Genomic DNA, 20,608 nt, shown 5'->3' on the forward strand with positions numbered 1-20,608 from the left:
TGTGTGTGTGTATGCAGAGTTTTTATCTAGCTCCCTGACAATGTGTGTGAATATTTTCAGTCTGGAGATGAGCCACATGTGCGGGTCAGTGCAGTTACGACAGGTGAACACCCGTTACATTTATGAAGGTCCTTTCAGTTTTTATTCCCTGGAGGTCGATCTTGCACGGAACAGTTCGGATCAGGACTTAAAAGAATGATCTCAACGTTACTCAGGAAACCAGACATTGAGAGAAAGAACTAAATGAAATCTCAACAGTAATTCAATAGCCATTAACTGAAAATCGACGCAACTTTTTTACCCCAAATTCTTTCATTTTATTTTAGGATTAAAATCTGAACATGGCAACCAAATCGTATCCATAAAAAATTTAAAGAAATGTTCTAAATAGGCAAGTGAACTTTTATTTTGAAAGGCATTACAGAAATATTGTTTAGGAGAATAGATCTGAATCCTGGAAGAACAACAGCACAGCCGTGGGTGAGATACATTCCTTTATTGTCATTAAAGTTCTGCTGCACTCACACTGAAGGAATGTCACTTCAAAACAATCATTTCAAAATTCTGCTGCAAAAATCAGGGGGAACAAAAAAAAAAATCAATGGAAAATTCTCAACAATTGCACATCAGCAGGCGGGAAAATATGAATAAAACAATTAAGTTACAATCAAATAATGATGAGTGATTTATATTTGAGGGAGTCTGTAATAAAGATTCTTAAAGGTTTGACTGAATTCTGATCATCAAATGTGCTTTAAATTCAATAAGAACTCACAAAGTGAAAATCGAGAGCTGACTGGAGGCAAAACAAGACTAGAAACAGCCAGTAGAATAATGGGAGGGGTCTGAGACGGCTCTCTGGATGGACGCAAACAATCTGACCTTCTTATAATACTCAGACAACTGAGGGCTGAAGCATTTGAAACCTCCAAAAATCTTTCTTCTCTCTATTTTAAATGTAAAGCCCCTCCAGCACCTGAAGATAAGACCTGCTGTCAAATTAAGGTGGAAATAGGAGCTAAAGGAAATTCCAAGTCAAGAAAATAGAACAAAGCTACCGTCTGTGTGGAGAAAACATACATCTTCGTGAACAGGCACACCAGGTCCAGCATCAGAATGGAAAAAAGTTAATAAATATGTATGGATATAGCTCTGTTAATAAAATGTCTATGTCCTGGACGTATAGCATATAGCATCAGTTAACTTCTCAGGCTAATTCAGTCTGATAAAAACACTGGACTGGGGCGTTTGGACGGCTTTTAAAGGCAAGAAACAAAGATTGCCTGACAACAACTGAAAGTGAGGAAATGCCTTTGCCCCCCCCCCCCCCAACAAATCAGAAATCCTATTTCATTTAGAACTTGGCTGTTTGTCTGTGTGAGCCAATTAAACAGCTTCCTGATACTGCAAATGACATCAATGAGGCAAGGATGGCAGTTTAAAGGTCAGGAAGCGTCCTTTTACTGTCCATCTGTTTTAATTTGTAGAATATAGAGCTAAAATTAAAAGACAACTAAAATCAAAATGTCCTTAATGTGATAAATGAGGGTTCTTTTCCTCCAACACAGAAACGAGTTGGAAGAGAAAATGAAGAATACAAAACTGTTGCCTTCACTCACGATCATGCAGCAACAGTTAAAAAGGACTCTTGTTTTGAAAGGAAAGAGAGGAAGTGGCGGGAGGTACAACATAGAGACGGTCCTTCATTTCTGCCTCCGGATCAGTTTCACAGCTCACATTCATGTTACCAGAATCACACCAGAATACTGAGACAGAAATAAGAATCTATGATGGAGCATTCAGTTTTTGGTGTGGTTATCGGGTAAAATGACCAGGGAAGGGCAGCAGGAATGTTGAATCAGAATAGATTATTGGCCAGGATGAGGTTCCAAATGTGTAAATATTAAGAAACAAATGTATCTGGGTATAAAATCAATTTCTTTATCAAGTTTAACTGGTGAAATTCATCCACCCGTGGGCACATTTAACCAAAGAATTAATTTAAAAGTGCTGCAGATAAAAGCATCAGAAAATGTGATGAAGAATCGCTAAAATAATCGGGACTTTGCACCAGGATTCATTGCAGTTTGGGGATGAGCACGAATAAAGAGTAAACATGTGAACTGTGAGCATTTTAAACTGCAGAAACGTCTGTAATTCACAGCCTCGTGTCTTTTCTTCACTCTGGGTTTAATCAGAAGGATGAAAGGATCCCGGAGGACAGGTGCATTGTGGGTAGTTGAGTCGGAGCCAGTCAGGACTGTCTGTCGCGTGTGTGTGTGTATGGGGACTTTACGAGATGGCCTTGGCCTCCGGTAAAAAGGCCTCCCAGTATTTTATCAGCTGGAAGAGAGATAGAAAAAATATTTATCTGCTGTAGATAAAATAAGCTCTGGTATTATCGAGAAATATTAATATTGATGTTGTTTCACCTGCTGTTGTGTCTGAACCAGCGACTCCAGATATTTAACAATGATGGTTCTGAAGTCTTTCACTCTTTCTTTCTGTTGGGAGAAGCAAAAGAACTCGCTGCTGAATATTCTGAAGGTTTCTGGCTGCTGGCAAACACCCATAGGATCGTTCTCACCTCAAACCTGCTGACTTCTTTACGTATAGTTTTGGAGATTTGTTCAAAGTCTCTCTCTCCCTGCTCGACCTTCCCCTCCAGCTGAAACACAGACAACATGGAACAATGCAGCTTCCTGTCTGAAAACGACATCATCTACAATTATAGAAGCTTCGTAACACATTTAAACGGATGAAAACACGCAAAATGGTGACTTAACTGTTATTTGAGTCAAACTGCTTGACGAGATTCACAAGATTCTCTCTGTTTATGCAGTAAAATGAACCTTTTTATACCTGAAAATGACATTATCCAAGCATTGTACACCCAACTAAATTCATGTAGTTTACAAAGTGTGTTAGTTGGTGTTACTGACAGTCATGGATCTACCACAATGATAAAAGTGAGCCGTTCACATAAACATAGAGCTCAAGTCTGAGGACGCAAATAAACACTGTGTTCACCAAGATGATCTGGAACATCGCATGAAAAGTGAATTTATGCTGGTAGACTCATTCACGTGACTCCGCTATTAGACAAGAGATGAGGAACGAAGCCTGGGAAAGGTTTATTCAGTGAGAAGGAGCAGAGCGGTGCAACGAAGCAAAGAAAAAGGGTGTGAAGCAGGCAGACAGGCAGACAGACAGGTGGACACGGAGTGTGGACAGACGGGGCAGGTCCTACCTCCTCAATTTCCTGGTTGCAAGAAGGCATGGCAGGGAAAATGCAAAAGAATTTTAAGAGGCAGGAAAAAATGTCAGAGCTTCCAAAAAAAAAAAAAAAAAAAAATGATAGAGGAAGATCCAGAAACATGAGGAAAATTAAAATCTGCAAACAAAGGGAAAAAGTCGTCCCTGATTCACTGTTTAACATTATTAATCAAAAAAGACATGACTGGTGGAGTTTGTATGTTGATGTGTCAATCACACATCTGTTTTTTTTTCCAAATAATCAGTTTTTGCCCAGTTTAATAAATATATCTTCTAAATGGCACCCATAATCTGTTCCTATTTTTAACAGAATGATGCTATTTGTAAACAGAACTCTTTCGAACTGCTGCGTTGTTCTACTTGGAGTCCACATGGGGGCACTGTTGTCCGAAAACAAACTAAACACCCCGCGGTGCTACGTGTTCTACATCACTCCAAAAAAACCCAAACAGTAAATACAAATATCCTAAAACATAATGAGAGATATATAATGTATATAATATAACAAGCTATAACCTATTGTTGCGCTCAGGTCAGCTATTGCACCATTTAAAGGTTTTAAATTAGGACATTTGCTCTAGTATTGATGTTCCAGTACAAACAATCATAAATCATAAACCATAGCACAGATTAATCGTCTTTGTTCAACTTTGTGTTGTAGAGAGGGTAACACATTTGCAGCAGAAAAGCAGAAATCCATACATTCTGTTGCTTTTACATTTTAATACCTGCTCTTCCACCCCACTATGGGCATTAACGGTGTTTACAGTGTGCAGTTTCCGTTGCTTTAGCATTAATCTGTTTCCTGTAGCGCCTGTTCAGAAAACTAAAACTGTTTCAGGAGGGAACTAGTTTTTTTGGGTCGGTGTCAGGGGCTGAGCCATAACCCAACTCCTGACAAGCAGCAAAACTCATGTCGGCTCCAAATAAATGTTGGTTGCAACTCTACTGCGATCTGTCCTCGTCTGCAGCTTCTGACAGCCTCCCCCAAAAACTCCCCCGGCCTCCTCCCGAAACCCCACATCTGACAGCTTCCCTGCTCTAATGCCAGACCCCCGACCACGCTGCACGTGTGCGCGCGCTCGCGCGTGTGTGTGTGTGTGTTGCATCCTGACAGGGAGGATGAATTTGTGCGGTGACAGCTTCAACAGAGGCTCTAATAAAGTACTTTTCTACTCTCTCCAGCTCTTGTTTGTCCTACTCAGCTCATGTGAAGTCTGCTGGATGATGGAAAACAAGATTTATACGTCCAAAAAAAAAAAAAGTTTTCACGTGACTGAATTGTGGTTGTGCTCTTCTTTCAGCTTTGTAGCTTCAGAGGAGTGATTCCTTCCAGCAATACGTGTCTCCACTTAAGCTCCAGACTTAAAATATACAGATTTTTCATCGGAACATCACCCCAGCACTTGTGTAGCTTTGCTTTCAGCCTCCAGTTCAATCATTTCATAAGATCTTCCAAGTTTGGTACCTCCTATATAACCTGTGGTCGTCCTGCCTGTTACATTTTATGGCGTCGATATAGTGAATTAAGGATTCAGTGTTCTGATTATTTGTCTGCGTGTGTCTCACCTCCTTGATTTCGTCTTTGGCCTGCTGCAGTTTGTCTGGTTTATTGTTGAACTGCAGTTTGGCTTCAGCTTCTCTCTTTCTCTGGAGCAGCAACTGGCTGTCCTGCCACTTCTGCCACGTCTTCATACGGTGGTCAAACACACCCTGAAGATGCACGCACACAAAGCTGTAACAAATATTCTCTTTTTGTCATTTTTGGGGCTCAGATAATGTTTTTGCGAGATAGTCCTCACAATAATCCACAGGATTATTTAGCTGTGGCCATCCTCGATTAAACAAAGCAGCTCTCTGTGCAGATTCAATTTCAAATTTAATAAATCTTTTGACTAATAAAGAAAATAAAAGCATGTAAATCTACAACTTTCTACATAATCCTAGTGTACACAACACTAATTCTACCTGTACTACCTGTCCTGTCTTGTTCCTCCCTTGTGGACGCAGCTTTAAATCCAGCAGCTCGGAGCAGTAAGGCACCACAGCAGAGTTATTACTGGAGCAAAAACCCAATTTACTCTGCAGATTAACGCTCACCCTCAACTTCCAAAGGTTTCCTGCTTCTCGCCGCTCTCACCTTTACGGCAGTGATGAGGCGCACGTAGTCTCCCAGTAACTCGGAGAAAAGGTAGAAGTCGGCATTGGCCTGCTCCTGATGCAGCTGGTCGATCTTCTCCTCCACCTCGGCCAGCTGTGACAGAGCTCTGGACAGAGCTGTGTGGTCCTCGCTGTTCCCCAGCATGGCCGCCGACTTGGCAAACTGCGCCGTGTTGACCGACAGCTCTGAGTAGAAATGGGCAAAGATGATAAGAAAGCAATGCAATTACTGTTGACCAATAATTTGAATTGAAAATATAAAATATTGTCACCATGACAACACAAACATTAAAAAAAAAATCTGCGTTTTTCTAAAGAAATGCATCCAGAGGCACATAGTGCCCTCATCCTCTAGTGGGACATTAGCGCCATCTAGTGGACATCTTTATGCAGCAAAACTTAAGAAAGGGCCAGAAATTAATCATTTTCGGAAAGAAACCAGATTAAAAGCTAAAACTATAAAAAAAAAAAAAAAAAAGTGGCATGGGCATATTTTCAAATATTTCCTAAAGGCATCCTACCTTTCCTGTGACAGACCAGCGACTCCACGCTGGCATGAAGCTTCCTCAACTGATTGTCCAGATTCTCAAAATGCTGCTGCTTCTCCTCAAACCACTGACAAACACACGCATAACGAGTTCAGTATGTTGATCAGTTCCTTCCTCTCACCTCTCCCTACTCCAATTTAACATGTCCTGTCTGTTTTATCGACATCCTCATTCCAGTTTCTCCTCTTCCGTCCGGAAATCTTTAAATAGAAGTTCTAACAAATCCACACCGTGAATCGAAATGTGGAAACTCTTATTAAAATGACACAAAGTCTTCCGTCGACTGCCACATTTACTAAATATTTCTTTCTTCATCCTTGCCAGCTGTCTTCAGTTCCTCCCTCCCTCCTCTTCCTCTCCTGCACTTACAGCGTCCGACTCGTTCATCTTGATGGTCATCTTGTTGACGGCGTCGGCAGCTTTGTTGACCATTCGGAGGAGTCCGGCGCTGCTCAGAGCCTGAGTGTTGACCGCCCGCGGCAACTGGGCAGACAAGTAAGCAGAGAGGGAAGCTGGAGGGATGGCCTGACACGTTCACAGGTACATTTGATGGAATTCTTTGTTTATGACCTGCTTATATTTCTATTTTTGATCTCTTTGCAATCTTATTTGACATCTATTAACTGCTATTAACTGTTTTCACCTTCACGTTTCTTCCCCCCTCTGTTTCCACCTATTTTTCCCCTTTGCTCTGCTTTCTCCCCCCTCTCCCCAACTTTTGAATGCACCGTCCCCCACATATTCAGGTCCCCTCAGATGAAATATCCCACGTGCTGGCAGACATTAAAACAGGTGGTTACATCACTCTGAAGCGAGCTTGTTTTTCGTCATGTTGGAAAAATGTGCGTTTCTCCTGGACGTTTGTGGTTTTCCTCCGATACAGGAGACGATTCATCCCACTCCCCTCTGTGAAACCCACCAGTTCCATCTAGCAGGCGGCAGCAGCAGCAGCCCGGGGACAGCTCAGTCCCCAGGGCCGGCGCTAATGTGGGGGACGAGGCTAAATGTGTGGAGGCGTCCTGCCTCCCTCCACACACACACACACACACACACACACACGCAATTGTCCGATTGCGTTTCATTAAGTGGGCTGGATGGAGCGACGCGCTCGGTCAAGCATCCGAGTGATTTATGTGTTAAATCTGTGACACAAGGCCATTAATCTGGACCCAGTGACTGGCGGCTCCTTCCCAGCACAATACCAGCTACGGCTAAGAGGGGGACAGGGGAGGCTGCAGAGGCACAGCAGAGGAGGAGGAGGAAGAGGAGAAGGAGGAAGAGGAGAAGGAGGAAGAGGAGAAGGAGGTGGCACCAGTTGGAGATGATGAAGCAAAGAGGTTTAGAGAAATCAAACAATAAAAGGAGGGAACTCCTTGGAACTGGTTTCATCCTTCTGGGATGTTCTGCTGCTGGTTGATACGAAAACTGCAGCAGAGGTTTTGTCTCCCGCTGAGTGAGACATCCATCCCAGTTCTGCGACATTGTCCCAACGCTGCCCGTTTATCATGGGAGCCGTTGGTTTTAAATACAGTTTTGTTTAATTATTTTACCTCTGAGCTCTCCAGAAACTGCAGGACGTCTGGATCCTTCAGCAGGATAGGATGTTTCACCGTTCTCAGCAGGTACCTGATACACACACAAAAAGGCCTTTTTAATGTCCTACTTCAAAATCTGCTGATTCCTGGTTGCAACTATTAGGCCATTTTAACACTAGAATCTAATCTTAATTGATATATTATAATGTAAATATATATTCCATCAACATGGAGTTCTTCAGCTGTCACTAACTGACCTTCCTGTCAATCAAACACCATCAGTAAAGGGCAGAAGAATGTCAGCCCCACCCAACTTCTTTCATATCTCACACACACACACACACACACACACACACACACACACACACACACACACACACACACACACACACACACACACACACACGCGCGCGCAATAACGATGTATCTGATATCTGCGATTTAACCTTTTGCCTTTGGAATTTTGTTTTACTACAACTGAACACACATGCATTCCTGCATGCACACACACTTTATGTCTACCATGCACACACACACACACACACACACACACACACACAGGTGGAATATTGATGTAGCTTACATTTGGAATTTAATGTTTTGCACCAGCTTTTAGGAATGATTTCACAAGCAATGCTACAATTTTTGCTCCCACATTCATCTCATTCTACCTCTCCAGGGCCGACCTCCTCTTCTCTACAAACTCATTGGAGGACTGGTCTTCCTTCCCCACCTTCACTTTGGTCATTCCTGCAGAGGAGGAACATTAGGAATGAAGCCAACACAACACAACACAACATAACACACGTTTGTCGTTGAAATTAGACAGACTGTAAGACATCCAGATGATTGCTCTTACCCACGATGCTTTTCTCTGGTGCAGGGGGGACGATGTAGCCGACATGTAGGTACTTGGAGGCCAGTTTACTGTGCAGACCCAGAAAATCACTGAAACGGCGTTTTACGGAAAAGTCTTTATTCTTAAACAGAGCCATGGAGGTCTGGGCAAGAGACACGGAGAGAGAGAGCAGTAAAAAACAAGAAAAATGTTACAGTAGCGCCACCAGCAGGTGAAACGTAATGTTTCTGACGGCCACTTATGTTGCAGCGTTCTTGGAGAAAAGCGGGTATTTTTAAATCTCACCTTGGTCGTGACTTTGTAAGCCATGTACGCGTTCATGCCATCGCCTGAAACACACAAATGAGAGACTGGTGTCCTACAGTAGCTCCTCTGTATTGGCCTATGGCATTGACGCTAAGCACTAAAGTAAACACATATTTCTTTGCCGTTTCTTCAGTATTTACTATAAATATACGCAGCATTCTCAGAAATAAAGTTTAACAGATAAACAGATACAACAGTGAGACTTTGAGCTGGTTGAACTGGTTACTGCCTTTAAAGGAAGTTGTTATTAGAGCATTTGGTCAACAGATGCAGCAGAAATGATAATTGTCATATTTAATAAGACTTTAACAACGGCTGAATAATTAAATTCTCTTGTGATTACAGTATTTTGACGTGTAGCCTGTATAGACTCACTTTAAGTAAAGATTGCTATACATTGAAAAACATTTTGTCTAATAAGAATGCATGATTCATAATTGTTCATGATGACTCGTACTTCTTGAGAAAATAGTCAAGGTTCCTTAAGCAACGTCATGTGCTCAGATCAGCTTTTGTGCGCTGTGTAGTGGCTCCACCCCTCTTATCAAGCACAGATCAGATGCGACTCCCACGATGCATTCAACTTTTGTTAGCCACCACAGCAGCAGCGATGGAAGAGTGTGTGTATGTCAGAGGTTCAAGTCCGTACTTGCGTACTCACCAATTTTCTCAGGGTCGGACACTGAAATGTTTATGTCAAAGAGTCTCCGCCCTCTTCCTCTTCAATCTACAGAAAACAGCAAGGAGCAAAAATAAAAAAAATGTGAGAGAGTCGCATTTTCCTCTGAACCTAATGTCCTGATTTTCTTATTTAGACCTGCTGATGATCACATGACAGGATGAGTAGTTCAACATTAATTTCAGAACAAAGTGTGTTTACCTCGTCAAATGAGGAGTGTGTAAACATGTCGTCGTGTGTGATGCCGATGCAAGGGGTGATGACGGAGGTGGGAGGTGTGATGGGGGTGATGGCAGGTGACGGCCCATCGGAAAGCAGGACGTCTCTCTCAGGGCTGTCCAGCGAAACCTCCTCTGTGGCCTCTGTGACGGGACAGAGAGGAATATTTAAGAAAGACCGGGAATTAGCATGCTAATCATATAGCCACATCCTATACCTCAAGTGGTGACAGCAAGTCATAAGCTTGTGTGTGCAGCATGAAGGGATGGGGAAGAGCTTTTAATCACGCTGTGACCCCAAAAACCTTTAGAATGTCACATTCACGCAGATGTTTGTAATGCAGAAAAACACAGCGCGTCCTAGCTCAACGAGCCACGGATTTTACCTGCAAACAGGTCCTCTGGGTCGTCGTCAAACAGTGAATCTTGTCTGGGTCCGTTGGCGTTGGTGCTGATGTCCTCGGCAGGCAGGCTGGCCGGTCCCGACTGAGAGGACATAGAAGACAGGAATTACTGAGACTTTACCGACACATTTCAAACACGGCCTGTTTGAATGCTGTGCATTTTTGACCTGCGGTCTCATCAATAACTTCTCCAAAAGCAGTATTTCTCCACATTTTTTGACCTCTGCACCTCCTCCACAGCTGGACGGTATGATTTCACTGACACAGCGAGGCCCCACAAACTGGACATATTCCACAGAAGAAGGAAAAGAAGCTTCGACAGCTTGTGTCATCCATCCTGCAGAACTTCCTGCTCACAAGGAGGAAACCGCCAACTGCTCCACAAACAGCTACGGCAGCAGCTCACAGCCCCCTCCAGTTACAATACGCTGGAGCTCAGAAGTGAGTCCGACAGGACTGACAGATGTAACTCAGGTGAAAAGACGTCACCTGGTGTTTTTTTTGCCATTAAAAGCCATTAAAAGTTGTTCGATTTCCAGCAGACACGAGCGTGATTTAACGGATCCGTTAGTGTCAGAGTCTGGGGATGAACTCCTGCTCTGTAGGTGATAAAACAACAATGGCACTAATAAAATCACAATCAACAGGATCCTGTCTTCATCTGCATACAACAGCACCACAGCGCACTGTTGCTGAATCACATGAGCCCTTTGTTTTGCAACTTTATGGAAGACACACACACACAGAGGGCGGGGGCGAAAGTGTCTTACAGAGAGTTTTTATGAACTTCTGTTTCAAGTAACAACTTCCAAGCATTGACAGGAAAAGTTTCTCCTGATTCGGAGGAACTGAAGTTGCAGCAACCAACTCTGTCTCAGCCAGAAAAGTGCACCCAAAGGTGGCGCTTTCACTGTCTCTGACTGGCTGCATTAGTATTTATCTGAGAACTTCTGCATCATGTATAAAATCATTTACAGGCAGCTTCTCAAATCCGTAAAAGTTGGAATGAGCTTTTCAGAAAAACAGGATTGGCCATTGTTTCGTGATCAGTGCAAAGTGCTGAGGCAGGAGAACACAATCAGGATAAATCAATTACTGCTACCAGCAATTACTGCTGTTTACATGGTGTTCTCCTATGATGCACATGATGGATGGATTGATTGATTGATTGATTGATTGGAACCCAGAACCTTCGACTGTGCCATCCTAGTGGTTCAGATCACCGACACACACCGCAGCTCTGGATCGATTGTGTTTAACAACAACAAGTTTCTTTCTGAATCTGAGCATCAAATTCTGCTTCAGAGACAAACTGCAGCAAGAGACAGATGAAAATTTCAGCCGAGCAGATAGCACCAAACGTGGAGGGACACAAAAGGAAATGGCTGATGATAACCAGGATCTTCCTTCTTCCTTACTCAGCAAACACACACAGGAAGCACACACACACACACACACACACACACACACACACACACACACACACACACACACACACACACACACACACACACACACACACACACCACACACACACACACACACTAACCACCCGATAATCAAGTAACAATTACATCTCTAGGATGGAATATTGACATCTATTATGTGGATCAGTGTAACAATTATCCGGTGATAATAACCAAGCGTTCAGATCAAAGTCTGAGACAGAAGCCAGGTGTAATCATTCATCTAACAATGTCCTAAAGCTGCTGAGAAGGCAGAAAGACAGAGAAAAGAAAGGTGAGGACACCGAAGGACAAATGTCAGGTCAGAGCTGACAACTCCTCTCCTGACAACACTTTATGGTGCAACTAGTAATAGAAAAGGGATCATTGTCCCTCACTGAGCTGCTGGTAATGGTGCACCTGTTGTCTGCAGCGGTAAATACATCCTCCAGTTAAATCAACATCAGCTCTGGAACGGGTCAAACACAACAACTGACTCAACGAGAAATGCAACCTGGTGTTTGCAGGCTTCTGAGCACAAACTTTGTTATTTACTGCCGTTTACATCAATAAAAAAAGTTTTTTGATTTAACACTGCAAAAACGGAAAAAATTAAAGTCATTATTTTGGACATTTTTTGGAATGAACACAACACTTATTACAGAATACTGTTGTGGACACTCATGATCATCAGGAATAAAATTCAGAGTGCTGACTAAACAAAGAGAAATGAGGCCTCAGTGGTGTGTGTGTGTGTGTGTGTGTGTGTTATATGTGCATGTGTTGTGTGCATGTCTGTAACTGCAAGTTTCACATTTGTTTGCTGTGAATTACCAAAATAGTTGAGGAAAAGGTTTAAACCATATTCAGATAAAACTTCATTGTCAGTTTACGTTCAGCCAACAAAAAAGAAGTAAGGAGAAGAAGAGGGGCTGTTATGTTCATCCTGCTCATCGACACTCGAAGAAAACTACAGCATCTGAATCAAACTACTTTTATGAGACCTGTGGCCCAGTGAACAGCCACATTGGCTGTATGTGACATTAACATTGTATCTTATTTGCATCAATTTTGCCTGTACGCATAACAGTACTACAGGCAGGTTTGTGCCAAAGGGACAAAAGTGCCAACGCACTCTACTACATTTCCAAATATTCATGTGATATAACTGTTTTGTGTTTGGAGAGGAGTTTCCACATCAGTTTTAAAGGTAAACCAGTTTGTGATGAGATTTAGTATTAGAAAGAAATAGGTCGTTTCTTCAACAGAAGACCTGCACTTGTGGTGCCTTCAGTATGTATTAGTATATAAAGAATAATGGAAATTCAAGTGTTTGGCTAGTATGCATAACAAAATGACTCAATTTCAAGACAAATATGAGTACTAGGGTTTGCAGTCATTTGAATCGGGAAAATATGTACCGTAAGTATTTTATATTTCCTCTCTTGTTTTCAGAGAACAAATCATTTAATGAATAGTAATTTTTTTTGAGGGTGAATTAGGCCTTTAAAAAGTGAATTTGCAACAATGAACGTTGTTTTGAGCTGATGCATTAAGTATTAAAAGTTTCTGAAAATGTTGTGCAAATATATCAAGCGCAAATAAGAATTTTTTTTTTTTTAAGTAATCTGTTACCATGAGAAACAACAAGTCTTTGTCCCCTGTTGTCCAGATTGCCCTGAATGCAACACCTGTGACTGTCACCTGACATGAAGGAAACACACCTCTGTCTCTGAGCAAATATGGTCCTCGTGGGCCCCCGTGTCGTTTGAAAGATCACCTTTAGAGGTGTTTCACACAGCAATTTGAGCCTATTTTTATATAACAATGACAGTGCAGAGACTAATATCTTCCGCCAGATACCACATCTCATTCAAACCACCTGCATTTTACCTTTTCCTTCGTGCTAGCTTCCCCACCTCCAAGTTTACATGTGTTGTCAGATAGAAGCATCACGCCCTGCTCACCACAGCTCCCTTGGCCTCCCTTAAACACGTCCTCCTCCTCAACCTCCTGTGTGACGGCCGGGTCTGAGAAACAGGTCCTCCGCGTCCTCCAGCTCCTGGAAATCCGTGCGTTCCGGTGGAGGGTGACTGGCAATGTCCGCCATGTTCGTTCCTGCGCTTGATGCAGATGATAGTTAAAAGGTGGGGTAATAGAAACCAACACAGGCAGGCGGAGAAACAGTCGACTGACGGACTGAGAGAAAGAGAGGAGGAAGCAGGGAGTCCCAGCGCTGTCATGTGACTAACTGGACTCCCGACTGGAGCCAGAGAGCAAAGGAAAAATGAAGAGGTGTCACTCTCTCTATTGTTCATGAGATCCAAAAACATTATAAACAAAGTTGGGGTTTTTTTTAAAAGAAGAATTTCTCCCAATTTTACTTTGATAGTTACCCCTAGCTATAAGGTTTGCTATTCTTCTTGGCAATTACTCTAGCAGTTGGTTAAGTACTCAATAGTAGTCTGAGGAATAATCGGCTTGTGTTCCATAGACGATCTTTAGGTCGTTTCAGACTCAGTTTCAAGCGGATGATTTTCAACGACGCACAATCGTTTCCGCATAGCTCGCAAGTCAGTGGCGTCGTAAGTTTTTAAACTGATGCAGTATTTTTAAAATTGAAAATAATTTTAAACCTCTAGAGGCGTTACTGTCAGTGTAGTTTTTCTAACGTACACGTTGCTTTACCGTTGTGTTAGGTCAGAAAAAATTGAAAATGTTTGTTAATTCTGTTAGCATGAGCTGGGTAGCATGGAGGCAGTTAGCATGGCATCAACACAGGAATCAGAAAAGACTTGGTTATAGCATTACAAAACATGGCATTAGAAGGTAAGGTGTATCAGTAAACGACAGATCGGCAGTTGAGCTTGAATCAGGATGTATATAAGTTAATAAAGATGTAGCAAATATACTTTCCAAGTTAGTTTGAATCTCTTATAGTAGCATTAAAGAGAGTTCATGTAATAATATGCTCAGTCTAAGTTAAGGATGGATTTTCATATTGTTAGAAGGGGTGTAGATAAATAGCAGATGTTTACTTTTCTGATAGAGCGCCAATGCCTCGACTCGCTTCTAGAGAAATAAAACAAAAAATGGAAACTCACGTTTTGGGATCTCCTTGATGACGCAAGGAAAACGTTATTTTTTTTGATGCAGGACGACCTGAGCTGCAGGGCCCTCGACTCATAGACCTTCTCCCCTGCTTTGTCTTTCCTTCCTAGGCTTGCTTCAGAAGGATCGCAGCCAGTGCCACCAGGCGGCATGACTGAGGAATCAGGCGTCAACACGGACCCTGACTGGGAGAGTCAACTGGTGGCCATGTCTGAGTACAGCTCCAGCCTGGTAGAGAAGTAATAACAGGCTGATGAGACAACAGGAAGAAGAGAATGTGACACAAAAAGAAAGAGAAAGAACAACTGCAGACGAAGAAGGAGGAGGCGATCCGCCAGCACCAGGTCCAGACTCACAAAACTGCCCCTCCTAAACAGAGGCTGTATTTTTCCATCAAACTGGTGACTGCGCTTTTCAGGCTCTTTTGGAAAAATTGGAATCAGTGCGGGTAAAACTGCAGCTAAATAACTCCAAGGCCACCAAGAAGAACTTTCTTACACACGAAAGAGGAAGGAAATGGACCCTCGAGAAAAATAAAGCAGGAGGAGGAAGAAAAACAGGTAAAAAGACTTCAGAAATGATTATCATGTTTTCAGATTTGTTAATGTTGAACGGTTGAAGCGTCTCTTTGTTTTGTTGGTCCAAACCTGCCAAATATGTATTTTGACTTTTAAAAACAAGGCATAATAATGCGGATTTGCTGCTTCTTTAAACCTTCCTAAATTAAAACATTGTGTTAAAATGAAAAACAATGGAATATTGACCTCAGTGGTATTGCTGTACAATCCTTTAAAGAAACCCAAAAAGCACCTTTATGGATTTGCTTTACTTTTATTACCCTCGAGGCTGGCCAAGGAACGGAAGGGAAAAGAGAGAAACAGCTGACGGCTCTGTTGGAGGAGCAGACAGAAGAGCAGCTGCAAAGTGTCAGGAGGAGCTGAAGGAGCTCAAGCAGGAGAGGGAGCAAGTACAGAAGGAGGTGCAGGAGGCCACACAGCTACGCCTTAGAGGATGAGGTTACTGCTGTGGAAAAAACAGAGAGATGTTGCCATGGCTCACATTGAAACCTGGCTGAAAGAGGTACACAGCAGAATATCAGCACGTTTTTAATCGACTATACATTAAATTGCTTACTAAATGAGAACCTTTGTGACAGCAATTTACCCTGTGTAAGTCATCTGTTGGTTACCTGCTCCAGGTGGAACAGCACCTTAACGTTATGAGGGTGCAGTTCCGCAGGCAATACCCCCACGAGAGGCAGAATTGGCAGAAGAAAATAAGTCTGGTCCTGAAGAACCAGGTGGAGCTGCAAAAGCGCTTTGAGGAAGTCTTGCAGAATCTCCAACAGGGCCAAACGTTGGAGTCTATTCCCAGGATTGTTGTGCCATCGCTGCCACAGGCCCCCGCACCGTAAGACACCCCCCTCTAAATTAGAGTCATTATGGAGTCATGTAAACTACAGAATATTATGCTTAATTTTTATTTTTTTTACATTTGTCTTCTGTAGCTTGTTGGAGTCGCTGGCCCACCCTCGGTTCATGCCCCCTCCAGAGCCGATAAAGAGACCCCTCCCTCCCCAGGGTCACTTCCAGCAGCAACAGTACCCACCTCCTCAACATCCTCAGTACCATCAACGCTACCGTCCCCCCACCACCGCACTACTTCCCCCCTCCCCCTCCCTCTCAGCCCGAGTACCTGGCTCAGACTGGGGTTTCGTCCAGGCTGACTCCTCCCCGAAACCACCTCCCCATCTCCTCCAGTACAGCCCACCCCATCCCGCGGCTCCTTCCCCACCTCCCCCTGTGGCTGCCAGTGCCACCAGCATCCTAGAGAAGTTGGGGACCCGCTTCCCCCAGTACAACACGACTGAGCTGAAGACGCTGCCTCAAGCAGGTGAGAGCTCCCGCGGCACGTTGGCGGGGCATGTCCACGACGAAGCCACCGAGCAGATCCAAAGCTACTAGTCGGCACGGAGCGAGACCACGCCGGGAACCCATCAGCAGACCAATGCCCCATAGTCAAGTCCAGAGACCAACCTGCTTCCATGCACAAGCCAGCAGGGGGGGGCCACACCGGCGGGCCCCGTAAATTCTGCCCTGAGTGTGCCAAAACCTGGTGGATCGCGAGAGCCGCTACCCTCTGAACTGCCCCCACACCATCCACAAAGACTGCATCCAGACATGGTTGCAGTCCAGCAAGAACAACCTTGTCCCTTCTGCCTAACAAAGAGCTGAGCCCCTCCCCAGTAGCACCCACACTGATGTACCTTTCGTTTGTTCAGAGCGCGCTCTTCAATAAAGGTCATTTTAGAAAGAGTGACGTCGTTGTTCATGTCTCGAAGGAATGTGGGAACGCACAAGATACGGAGAAAAAACCCTACAAAACAAGACTGAATCATTATATATTATATATATTATATAGGTGAATCATTAGCAGGATAATCCCTCCATCCAATTTTTGTTAAATGTCACTCTTACGTAGGATTCGCCACGCCCAGACACTCATAACAAGGGGACAATTATAGCAACAATGTGCAGGATTTTAGCAAAAATAATTAAATCACTTCCTGCCATTGAGGACCTTCCAGACTAAAATTTGATCAGTAATCCACAAATAAGTCTATGGTGAGATCTGTCAATAAACACTTCCAACAAACACTCCATCGCATTTAAGTGATCCCACACCGAGACACACACTTATCCTCCCTCCCTGCGGACATCCCAGTCAGCCTTAATGGGAGCTCTGGGTGGTCGATGGGTGAGGTTAAGGAGCCGTCGCTCCCCGATAAATAACACAACGCTCTCTGAAAATATGTCTATCTAGTTCAGCGTGTTTGTGTGTTGCCGTTTATAGCCTGAACGTCCATCTTTCCTCTAACAAACTCTCCCCCCGTTTAAAGGTTAGCGTCTCAGCCCGCTCTGAGCCATTTACAGGCAGCAGTGCCAATAAAAGCCACAATCTCCCAGTAAAGCTGCTTGTAATGGATGAAGAATGGTGCAGGAAATGAAGACAGAATGCTGCCCAGAGTGCAGAGGTGGTCCAATCTGTGAGGGGCCCGTGGCTCCTCAGAGAGAGGAGCCACGGCGCGTGAGTGGGTTTAAAATGTGAATGATTAATGAATGCGGCGTGAAACGATAAAACAGATACAAACTGATTTCCTGGAGGGTTCTGCATGTTTGTCATGGGAGAGATTGAGATGCTGACATCTCCTGCGTGTCCCATAAACTGACTGTGTGATAAATAGCCAAGGTATGAGACCTGAATGATCATGGTGAGGGTCAAGACTCCGCAGCCAATCACCTTTGAAGGAAGCCAGGAGTAGGAGGGGGCTTCAAAACAGCAGAGCAATTTGAATGACCCTTTGGCAACCCCAATTTAGCTATGATGTGGCCTATAAACATGTTCTTTAAACTGTTTATTAAATCTCATCACTTTAAAGCTGTATATATCAACTTATTACACCTGAAAACCTGCTGCCCCCTCTGTTAGCACTTCCCGCTAAACCCGCTAACCCAACACTCTGACTGATGTGTGGTCACTTTGCAATTTATGGCCCCAGATTCATGTTAAAGATGGTCCGTATTGGTTTTAAAACTACTTTTATCTCCTCCACAGGTTTCACCGTGAGTGTTTTTCTGTCATTTATTTGGCCAGTGTTAAGATCCAGCAGGGAGCAGCTTCGTCCTGCGGCCCAGGGTATTGAGATGGTCTGCTGTGTCTCCGGTGGATCTGGTGACAAGCTCTAATGTTGGTGTGATTTACAGACCACTGGACAAAACAAGATCATTACCACAGCCTGTAAAACTGTGGACGCTGAACGACTCCTCCGCAAGTGGGGTCTGGGGATCTTCAGCAGCCCTCTCAGAGCACCCCCCCAGGGAACCCCCAGCCAAATGAGGGTTTTTATTCGAGTTTATTTCATTCGGGATGGAAATTACTGACTAAGAGAGAATGAGCAGTCAGAGGTTTGAGCCTCATCTCAGAAAACAGTCAACAATCTAAAAATGTCTTCACACTTGAAGATCGTGGCAGTGATGTTACTCTTTAAAGGACTAAGATAAAAATTGTACTTTATCAATTTTTAATCTGGAAAGAGAACCAGCAGAGCGGGCTGACAGCCGCATTCTAGTTCAAGATAAGGTTTTCATCCTTATTGTTAAATTTAAAAAACTAATTATTTTCACAAAAACATCATAAATCTATTACCAAATCGTCATCTCAAACCTCACTTAAACACACTTAAAGAACAATGTGTCGCTGTGGGCTAAATGAAAGGAAGCTAATTTCTGTCCCTCGGATGCGTCTTTTCTGCCTGTGTCAGACGCAGAACTGCAAACAAGATGTTGGAGTCCGTGCAGAAACTCTCCTGTCAACACACCAACAACTTTACATGAAAACAGGAAAAAGAAAATCAATAATCTCTTTCATTTTACCGCCGGTTGCATCTCTGACATTGTTACAGGGTCGCAGATAGTTCCAGCAGCACTCAGAAGGAAACTGAGGCCATTGTCACTTCCACGGGCAAAACAAGACGTCAGTTTGCTGCCCGTTATTCATAAAATGTGCTCTTTGCATTGGTCCTCGGGGGCACAAACAAACACGTTAACAAGGTACCGCTGTTGTTTTCATGCTCAGAATCCACAAATCGACTGGTGTGACAAAGGCGGTAAATGTCAAATGACAACCGAGGCTTCTGCTGCTGATGGTGTTGAAGATGATGATGATGATGCTCAAAGTTCCGCTGAAATAGGTTAAAACCGCAACTCTGGCCCCCTGCTGGTCTTAAAGCGCAACAGCGTCTTATTTAATGTATAATCGTTGTATTTTCTATAATGTATAATGTCATTATAATGTTAAAGTACGTTTAAGGAATTAAATCCATATTAAAACATTTTTAAAATAAATCCATAATTTTAAGTGTATCTACAGAAGATTAAAAAAAATTCCAGTCCATACCCGAATATTAGCAATTTATAGGTAGACCTGAAGAAATATTATAACTCTGATGTTTTAAAAAGACCAAAGGAAATGAAATTACATTTAAACAGCATAATGATGGGTGCGTATTAAGATGAATTTTGATGGAGAAAAAAATGTCTCAAATCAAATATCCTGTGAGGCAATGAGAATGATTTGTATTTAATTTCATGTGTACATTTGAAATATAAAAGGAAATGGAAACAGGGGTTAAAGTCCAACAGCACCGGTGCATGAATCACCTGGTCTATTGCAAAGGTTTTGACTCAGCGTCAAAAGGCCTCCGTCCACACGGAACCACAGCTGCATCAGTCCAGATAAATCCTGCCAGAACACTTTTAATCTTGACCTGCTCTGTCGGATCAATACCATGTCACAGGTTTCATAGCTCGGTATAAAACACAGATCTGCAGTGGTTTTGGGCCACAGTGACCCTCGCTGAGGCGCCCCTCTATCTCTGTAGGCAAACAGACCAAAAGGCTTATTTAACAAGAACCACAAGTGTTGTTGTCTTTTTATCCAGGCCCCGAAATGCAAATGTTGCTGTCGATCTGCATGTAAATGATGCCCCGTGTCCTTCTGAAAGGCTCATGGAAGACCGAATGGTGTTTATCAGCCGGTCTCGGCAAGAGACCAGGACGTCGTCTAATACTTTTTTCCTAAAGGTTGTATTTATAGCATCGATCATCACTGTGTTACATCAATTAATGCCCTGACGGGCTGAGGAATTGTCACCTTCAGCCTCCTCCTTCCCAGAATCCCCCCCCCCCCCCCCCCCCTCCTCCCTCCCCTCTCTAACCGCACATCCTTCAGAAGCAGAAGAACCCTCCTCTCTTCTCTCTGGCATTAAAAGCCGGTCATCCCAGCATGCCGTGGGGCCCCCAGCCCCAGCCAGCGGTGTTGTCCAATTAAATTTGATTGACTGAGTAAAAGAGGCACACAAATAAGCCAAAACAACAGACAACAAAAATCTATACATGACTCCTCTCCCCCCACCCCCGCCCCTCTTGCCCCCGCTGTCAAATCAAGTGCTTGTCTCGTCCATTTTCGTGGCGTGCGCCGCCGACGGCGGCCATGAGATAGTGTGTGT

General features: G+C 43.5%; 2 protein-coding genes and 1 long non-coding RNA gene across 4 annotated transcripts; 2 read left to right on the plus strand and 1 right to left on the minus strand.

The window, feature by feature from the left end:
* Positions 1-481: 481 nt before the first annotated feature.
* Positions 482-13,674, minus strand: snx2 (sorting nexin 2; the record flags this gene model as incomplete). The annotated part of the gene is given in 17 exon segments (XM_029829542.1): positions 482-2,343; positions 2,433-2,504; positions 2,588-2,668; positions 3,251-3,262; positions 4,846-4,989; positions 5,417-5,622; positions 5,958-6,051; positions 6,354-6,467; positions 7,535-7,610; positions 8,191-8,269; positions 8,379-8,520; positions 8,664-8,707; positions 9,346-9,387; positions 9,390-9,411; positions 9,565-9,725; positions 9,968-10,067; positions 13,441-13,674. Coding segments are annotated over 17 exon segments (1,674 nt in total), but the record flags the coding sequence as incomplete, so codon positions are not given.
* A 287-nt stretch (positions 13,675-13,961) lies between these two features.
* Positions 13,962-15,042, plus strand: LOC115247587 (uncharacterized). Its single transcript, XR_003886635.1, has 3 exons — positions 13,962-14,259; positions 14,652-14,885; positions 14,960-15,042. It is a non-coding gene; the product is annotated as an uncharacterized lncRNA (long non-coding RNA).
* Positions 15,043-15,163: 121 nt separating this feature from the next.
* rnf214 (ring finger protein 214) lies at positions 15,164-16,857 on the plus strand. Of its 2 annotated transcripts, none has more exons than XM_029830203.1 (3): positions 15,164-15,621; positions 15,740-15,948; positions 16,049-16,857. In XM_029830203.1, the coding sequence occupies exons 1-3, from the start codon at positions 15,553-15,555 to the stop codon at positions 16,503-16,505; spliced, it is 735 nt and encodes a 244-aa protein (XP_029686063.1). In that variant the 5' UTR covers positions 15,164-15,552; the 3' UTR covers positions 16,506-16,857. The 2 variants fall into 2 exon arrangements, with proteins under 2 accessions (XP_029686063.1, XP_029686062.1); XM_029830202.1 differs by having other exon boundaries at positions 15,167-15,621; positions 15,740-15,951.
* The last annotated feature ends 3,751 nt before the right edge of the window (positions 16,858-20,608 follow it).

This window comes from Takifugu rubripes, chromosome 21 (assembly GCF_901000725.2).
Source record: "Takifugu rubripes chromosome 21, fTakRub1.2, whole genome shotgun sequence".
Taxonomy (NCBI): Eukaryota; Metazoa; Chordata; class Actinopteri; order Tetraodontiformes; family Tetraodontidae; genus Takifugu; species Takifugu rubripes.